The sequence below is a fragment of the Sapajus apella genome, unplaced genomic scaffold (assembly GCF_009761245.1).
Source record: "Sapajus apella isolate SASKATOON/1434 unplaced genomic scaffold, GSC_monkey_1.0 scaffold126, whole genome shotgun sequence".
Classification (NCBI taxonomy): domain Eukaryota; kingdom Metazoa; phylum Chordata; class Mammalia; order Primates; family Cebidae; genus Sapajus; species Sapajus apella.
Window position 1 is genome coordinate 2,299,602 of NW_022437066.1, and position 8,043 is coordinate 2,307,644.

An 8,043-nucleotide genomic window follows, 5' to 3' on the forward strand; every position below is an offset into this window, starting at 1 on the left:
CAGACTGTCCACCCAGACTGTCCACCCCAGAGAGTCCACCCCAGAGAGTCCACCCCAGACCGTCCACCCTGGAGAGCCCACCCCAGACTGTCCACCCAGAGAGTCCACCCTAGACAGTTCACCCCCAGATGATCCACCCTGGATGGTTCACCCCAGACAGTCCATGTTGGCTGGTTCACTTCAAAAGGTCCACCCTGGGAATGGTCTACACTGCTCTCATGGCTTTCACTGGCCAGGAGAGCAATGGTTGATGCCCCAGCCCCGAGCAGCCGACCTGTCTCAGGAAGGTGCCCCCGTGCCACCCGCTTCACCCGCACACTGCCTCCTTTACCCCAGCACTGCCCCCTCTGCCCCTCGCACTGCCCCCTCTGTCCCCCACACCCCCTGCGCCACCCCCCCATCCCCCAGCACTCACTTGGCCCGCATGAGGTCCTGGTCTTTGAGTGCAGAGCCCTGGAGGTAGATGACCCGCTGGGACCACAGTGGGATCTGCAGGACTCTGCGCACCTGGACGTCCATCTCCGTGGGGCACAGGATGACCACGTAATAGTCCTGCCGGCCAGGCGCAGGGTCGGACCCTCTGAGCCAGCCCCTGCCCGTCGGGCGGCCCTGCCTTCAGGACTGTGTGCGCCCACCACCTCTGGGCCCCAGCGCTCAATGCGATCTTGCATTTGGTGGGAGGGAATGAAGGGGCCCCCACAGGACCCTCCCCACTCAAATGTGGGCTGCCACCCTCACTGAAGGGGTAAACTGAGGCTGAGAAGACTCAGGGACTTGCCAAGCAGTCCTGGGGATAAGATGGCATCTCTGGGGGCGGCGGTCAGTGGTCCTCACCTGGAGCCGGGGGTGGGCGTAGAACTCGTTCAGGAAGTCCATGAGGAGGTCGATCTTGAGGGAGCTGACACACAGGACCACGTGCTTCTCCGTCTGCGCGCGGTGGCGACTGTAGTTGCCCCCCGACTTCTGCCGCTCCATCCAGAGGTAGACGAGCTCCTCGAACTGCGGGCGAGAGCTGGGTGAGTGCCAGCGACCAGGCCGGGGGCAGCGAGGGCTCCCGGGGAAGCACCTGGGCCCCCCAACATGACTGTCTGCTGGGGGCCGGGGGCAGGGCCTGCTCAGCGGTGGTATCTACATTGGGGGGCCTTTCCCACACGGAAGCTGCAGGTGCTGACAGCCCCAGACGACACAGAGCAGGACGCAGGCCCAGCTGGCAGGATGTGTGAAGGGAAGGGGGCAGCTGCAGATTCTGGAGTACACTGAGGGTGGGGAGTCTCCGCCGTGGAATTAGGGATCCTCCTCCTGACGGTAAGGGCGGCCAAATCAGGAGTCAGGCCCCGGTCCTCCAGGCACTCCCTGGCCTCACAGTCAGGAGCTCGCGTCCAGGTGGGGAGCGGCTGGAGGCCGTGGGTCTGACTCCGCCTGCCCCGGCTCATGCTCCATAGACTCAAAGGGGACAGATCCGAAACAGAGGCCATCGGGCCTTGCAGCACCAGCCCGGCTTGCCTGGAGGGGACAGCCTCTGGCTTTTGAGACGGAGTCTCCCAGGCTGGAGTGCAGTGGCTCGATCTCGGCTCATTGCAGCTTCTGCCTCCCAGGTTCAAGCGATTCTCTTGCCTCAGCCTCCCGAGCAGCTGGGACTACAGGTGTGCACCACCACACCTGGCTAATTTTTGTATTTTTAGTAGAGTTGGGGTTTCACCATGTTGGCCAGGCTGGTCTTGAACACCTGACTCGGGTGATCCACCTGCCAAGGGCCCCCAAAGCACTGGGATTCCAGGCGTCAGCCTCCGCGCCTGACTGAAAGTCTCTGGCTTTTCCAAGCATCAAGTTCATTCCTTCATTTCACATATTTTATTGAATTGTTGTGTGTGTGTGACAGGGTCTCACTGTGTTGCTCAGGCTGGAGTGCAGTGGTGCGATCACAGCTCACTGCAGCCTCGACCTCCTGGGCTCGAGAGCCATCCTCCGGCCTCAGCCTCCCGAGTAGCTGGGATTACATGTGTGCCAGCACCATGCCCAGATAGTATTTTTTTGTAGAGATGGGGTCTCACTACATTGCCCAGGCTGGTCTCGAACTCTGGGCCCAAGCGATCCCCCTGCCTTGGCCTCCTGAAGGGCTGTGATTCCAGGCATGAGTTATGGTGCCCGGCTCCACTGACCACGTGTGAAATGGACACTGGTGGGAGCTCCTGTGCAGTGTGGACCAGCATGGGTGATGAGCTGTTATCTAAATGAGACCATCTTGTCGCTCTTATCCAGCACCTGCTTCCTTCCAGTGACGGGACTCCACTGCCTTACCACACGGAACAGGTCCACAGCTGGGAGGTGCTCCAGACTCCAGGGCGACTGGAACAGAGGCTCCCCGCGGATGGTGCTGGCAGAGGGCTCTGCCGTCAGACACCCCAGGGCTCGCGTCCCTGCCTCCCATGAGTCTCAGCTTCCTCACCCGCGAGATGGTGGCTTGGCACTTGCCTCCAGGGCTGCCATGAGGACGAAGGAACTAATGCCGGCAGCTCTGTGGTGACCCCTAAAGGTCACATCTGCCCAGACCTTCGCCGCGATGACCTGGAAATAGGTCTCTGTAGCTGTAATTAGTTAAGATGCGGTCCTCCTGGGTTAGAGTGAGCCCTAAATCCAATCAGCGGTGTAGAGAAGAGGCCAGGTGCAGACAGGGCGGAGGCTGAGCTTTCTACCGCACGGAGCCCCACGGATTGCGGCACCACCAGAAGCTGGAGTGTGGCGTCGGACGACCTCCCTCAAAGCAGCCAGAGAGGGCCGGCCCTGCCAGCCCCTTAACTTCCGATTCTGGTCTCCAGGGCTGGCAGAGGATACATGTCTGCTGCCTAAGCCACGTGTCTGCCTTGGTCGTCAGAGCTTGGAGGGACGCTTCTGGGAGACCCCCAGCTGGCATCGCTGTGTTCCAGCAGGGACACTCGAGAGCCAGGGCCTCAGAGTTGTCACTCTGCCTCAGGGGCTGTCACTGGTGAATTCATCTCCGTGGAGACCAAGGGCAAGGGCACCGCAGCCCGTTACCATTGCCAGTGAGAGGCTGTCTTTACAGAGTCATTTGGGGGAGGCAGGGAGCGGCTCAGATGGTGGGGTCAGTGGCATCACCGTCCTGATCACCCCCAGCCCGGCCAGGGACGGCACAGGTCCACCTTGGGCCAGGTTTGAGCACCAGGCCTGGCAGGGCTGATGGGACAGATGGTACACTGGCCCCTAGCGCCCGCCTTCCATATGTCTTGCTTAGGGCTCGTCCCACTCCGGGCCTGCTCTGCCTGCCCCACATGGGAGGAGGGAGACAAGGCGGGCAGGTGGCAGCTGATCTGAGGACCCCACTGTGGACACAGCCTGAGCTGCAATGACAGCTCCGCACGCAGGCTGCTGGGGCGTTGCTGTCACCATGGCCACACCCGTCGATGCAATCAGTTCATAGAACGATGGTGCGTTTGTTCAGTGAATTTCCCTGAAGAGCAGTCCAGGTGTGTTGGTGGCTGCAGGACTCTGTGAACCTGGAGTCACCTTTTTTTTTTTTTTTTTGAGATGGCGTCTCTCACCCAGGCTGGAGTGACCTCGGCTTGCTGTAACCTCTGCCTCCTAGGCTTAGGTGATCCTCCCGCCTTAGCCTCCCCAGGAGCTGGGACTACAGGTGTGTGCCATCACACCTGGCGAATTTTTCCTATTTTTGGTAGAGACAGGGTTTTGCCATGTTGCCCAGGCTGGTCTTGAACTCCTGATCTCAAGCGGTCTACCCACCTCACCTTCTGAACTGCGGGGATTACAGGCATGAGCCATTGGGCCCAGCCGATTTTTCTTCTGAAACAGTCCCACGCTGCTGCACAGGCTGGAGTGCAGTGGCGCGATCACAGCTCACTGCAGCCTTGACCTCACGGCTCAAGCGACTCTCCTGCCTCAGACTCCTAAGTAGCTGGGACTACAGGTGTGTGCCATCACACCCACCCAGCTAGCTTTTGTATTTTTCGGTAGATATGGGAGTCTCTCTATATTGCCCAGGCTGGTCTCAAATTCCTGGGCTCAAGCGACCCTCCCGCTTTGGCCTTCCAAAGTGTTGGGGTTACAGTCGTGAGCCTCGCGCTTGGCCTTGTCTTATTTCTTGATGGAGATAAGGGGAGTGGGGGCCCCTGATGCTTCAGGAGCAGATTGGGAAGGCGGCCCCAGCCTGGAGGCTGTGGACACAGCAGAGAACACGGAACATGCCTGCTGCACACCCCGATTTGGCCCTTACCTGCCGGTGCCACGGTCTCCTGAGAAGCACAAGAGATCGTGTCCCTGCTGCTTTATTTGAAAGTGACCCTGGGGTTGGCTGGGGCTCCTGTTCACTTTGGGGTGTGTGGAGGGGGAGAGGAGCCGGATGGCGTACAACGGTGGAGCTGTGTGTGGCTGGGCCGCGGGCCCACAGGGAAAGGGGGATGCATCGGCCCTACTGACCCACCCTCTGACCTCGGCTGGGCCTCGGGCCTCTCGGAGGCGTCTCTGGAAGGGTTTGTGGGGAATTCAGAGACTGGAGAGGCCAAGGTCTCTGCAGAGCAGCCGAGCACAGCAGCCTCAGCAGGTGCCGGCCACGTGGCGAAGTGTGGGCAGGGGAGGACCAGGGACAGAGGCTGGGGGCCCATAGCAGTGTGAAGGGTGGCTCTAAAAGTGGTCCCCCCTGGACCTCAGAATGGGACCTCATTTGCAAAAGGGTCTTTGCAGAGGTGATTATGGTAAGAATTTGAGGTGAGATTTATGGACTGAGGCAGGAGGGCCGAGGTGGGAGGCAGTGTCACTGCAGGGAGTGGCCCTCACCACGCTGTGCTCCTGGCCTGGCTCCCACCCTCGCTCCTGACCTGCAGGGAAAGGAGCAGAGTGTGGAGTATCGGGAAGTGGGCATCAGAGGGGAGAGCCCAACTCCACCCCCACCCCACGCAGTGGTTCCAGGTGGGTGAAATCCTGCAGGTGAGAGGCGGGCTTCACACTTTTAGAAGAAAACAGGAAGCCAGGTTTATGATCGAGAGAGGGAATGATCTTTGTAGTCAAGACAGGAAAACAAACTGTAAGGAAACACTGGTGAATCTGTTAAAATCAAAGCCAAGCCGCCTGTAATCCCAGCTATTTTTGGGGCTGATGCGGGAGGATCGCTTGAGCCCAGGAGTTGGAGGGCAACCTGGGCAACAAAGTGAGAGTGAGGACCCCCGCCATCTCTAATTAAAAAAAATCAAAACCATTTGTGAATGGAAGATTCTGTTAGCAAAGTGAGAGGAGCGATCACGGAGCAGGAAGTAATGGGGAAGCCCCACGCGGCCGGGATTCTTCTAGATCAGAGAGACTGGGTTCATGGGTGAGAACCGGGGGTGGCCCAGAGAGCAGCGGGCAGCTCCCAGAGATGGGAGGGTTGTGGCACCTGGTGGTGGGGGGGCCGGCAACTAGGTGGAAAGACGTGCACGCCGCCATATGGAGTCGGGGGACGGAAACCTGCAGATGGGGAGAACGTGGCCCACACTGAGGGCCATCCAGCTGGAGCCACAGCTGCGGCTGGGATGCAGCCGGGGGAAGAGCCAGGCCACGCCCTCTGCCGTTTAGGGAGGGAACTGGGCCGAGTCTGGGGTCAGCATCGGCTCCCGGGAGGCACTCCCTGCCCATCTCTCTGGCATCCTGCAGCCACCTGAGGGTCTGGCCACCACCTCGCCCTTTTCCTCCCACCCAGGCTCCTGAAGAACGTGCCACCGCCCACAGAGGTCCCTTCCCCCTCCTGTCTCCCTGAGAGCAGGGACCCTCCAGGGTGGGCTGGGCTGCCTGGAGGAGGTGTCAGAGGCAGTCTGGGGTGAGCACTCACAACCTGGGGCAGCTGCCCTCTCTGCCACCACCTTTCCTGCTGCAGCCCCACCCTGCCCCCTCCTCTGCTCAGTGGGCAGTGGGCCTCAGCAGTGGTGACAGGGAAGCTGCTGGGGTGGCTGGGGGCGTGCCCCTTGTGGGCCTGGCAGCCACTGCACCTGGCTGTGGATGGGAAATTGGGCTGCCTGTCCACCCTGATCCCTCTGCACTCCGCGTGGAGCCTGGGAGGCCACCCCGGCACCAGAGACCTGCCACCTCCCTGGAAGGAAGATGCCGGCTCGTGGGACCCCAACACTACCCACCGCACGGAGCAGCACCAGATCCACCGCAGACCCACTACCCACCGCACTCAGCAGCAGATCCACCGCAGACCCACTAGCCACCGTGCAGAGCACCAGATCCACCACAGACCCATTACCCACCGCGCGGAGCACCAGATCCACCACACACCCACTACCCACCGCACTGAGCACCAGATCCACCGCAGACCCACTACCCACCGCACGGAACAGCAGATCCACCGCAGACCCACTACCCACCGCACGGAGCAGCACCAGATCCACCGCAGACCCTCAGTGGGGCCTCCACGGAGCAGGTACCGCCTGCCTGGCCTCCTGGGAGTGACCCCACCCTGTACCCATGACCCCGGCAGCCCCCTACCCCTGCCAGTCCCCACCTGTCCCTTTGCTGCTGGCGCCCAGGGTACCCACCTGCAGTGGGAGCACCACGAGGGCCACGCAGATCATGATGACCACCAGCAGCTGCGATGGCCAGATCTTGGGCGTGACGTCGCCGTAGCCCACGGTGGAGAAGGTGACGATGCAGAAGTAGAAGGAGGTCAGGAGGGACAGGTTCTCGCCCGCCCGCTCCAGGTGCTGGATGCCGCAGGTCCTGCAACCCCGGACAGTGAGGGGCGGCCTGGGGCCCGGGAGCCGGGGCCGTGGCCCCTTGGGGCTCCTGCCTGCCCACGGGACCCTCGCTGTCCATGAGACTGAGCTTCGCCTCGTCACCAGGTGAGCCCCACCCTACTGACAGCTGGGTGGCACCGGGCCCTCAGCCCCACCCATCTGTCCCCAGGCTCTGCCTGGGCCGCCTCCTGCCCGTCGCTGGCTGACAACGCAGCTGACCCCTTGGCCACAGTGTGGCGGCCTCTGTTCACAGTAAATTCCCCAGAGCCTCCCTGCCTGCCCAGCGCTCTTTCCTAGGCCTCTGGAAAATTCTCTGGGAGCAGGGGATGTAGGGCTGTGCCATCAGTTTGGGCTGGGGTGGGCATGGGGTTGGGCCCTCCAGCCCCATCTCAGAGCCATGCCCCTTACTCGCCACATGCAGGCCTCTGCCGGGCACAGCCAGAAAACACTGGGGGGTCTAATGGGCAGGGCCGGGGTCACTGACAGGTCCCAGATGCCATCTGCATGGATGCCCCAATCTGCCTGCTGAGCTCTGTGTCTGTCACGAGGGGCAGTGGCGGAGGGGAGGCAGGAAGCACCGGGCACTCTCCCTGCCCCCAGGGCACTGTGCTTGCCTGGCATGCCTGCCTGGGGATGGGAAGTGGTGACCAGGCCTGGCTAGGACCAGGGCACAGGGGCACACTCAGGCGGGTGGAGGCCTTCGCAGCTCTGGGCACCCCCACACCTCACAGCTGGGCCTCAGCCAGGAGTCACCCCTGGCCTAGGGGCCAGTCCCCTTCCCTATGTCAGTGGCATAGACCAGGAAGCCAGACTTAGGTATCACTGGCCTTGGAAGAGTAAAATTACAGGGCTGCTTATGTAGTGCGAATGTGGGCTTGGAGCTGCCTCCTGACCTCAGTCCCAGCTGGGCGGCCCGACAGCGGCAGCCCAGGCAGCGTGGCCTTTCCTGTCCCCTGACCGCCTAGACACGGGCATCTGCACCCTCTCAGGCCCTCCCAACGTCCTGGGGTGCTCACACCGATGGCTGACACTCACCCCGTGAAAACAAGGCACAGCAGGGTGCAGAAGAGGATGAGGACCTGGTTGAACATGGCCGACTGCGTCCGCAGGATGGCACGGTGGAAGTCGTTCTGTGGAGGGAGCGGCGGCTGTCAGCAGGCAGGGACTGTGCACCCCGCCAGAGCAATCAGTAGAGAGTGGGATGGGGAGAACAGATGGCTGAGCCACACCTGCGTCCGCGCTGAAGCCCATGGGGGAGCCTGCACCCGGCCACACCTGCGTCCGCGCTGAGGCCCACGGGGCA

The 8,043-nt window shown here is 61.9% G+C and overlaps 1 protein-coding gene across 1 annotated transcript in view; it reads right to left on the minus strand.

Annotated features, from left to right (window-relative positions):
* The window catches only part of KCNT1 (potassium sodium-activated channel subfamily T member 1), a 51,849-nt gene that overhangs the window by 24,646 nt on the left and 19,160 nt on the right, over positions 1 to 8,043 (minus strand). Inside the window, 4 exon segments of the mRNA XM_032261924.1 lie at positions 416 to 552; positions 835 to 999; positions 6,543 to 6,723; positions 7,776 to 7,870. Of these exon segments, the coding sequence (XP_032117815.1) occupies positions 416 to 552; positions 835 to 999; positions 6,543 to 6,723; positions 7,776 to 7,870 (578 nt within the window).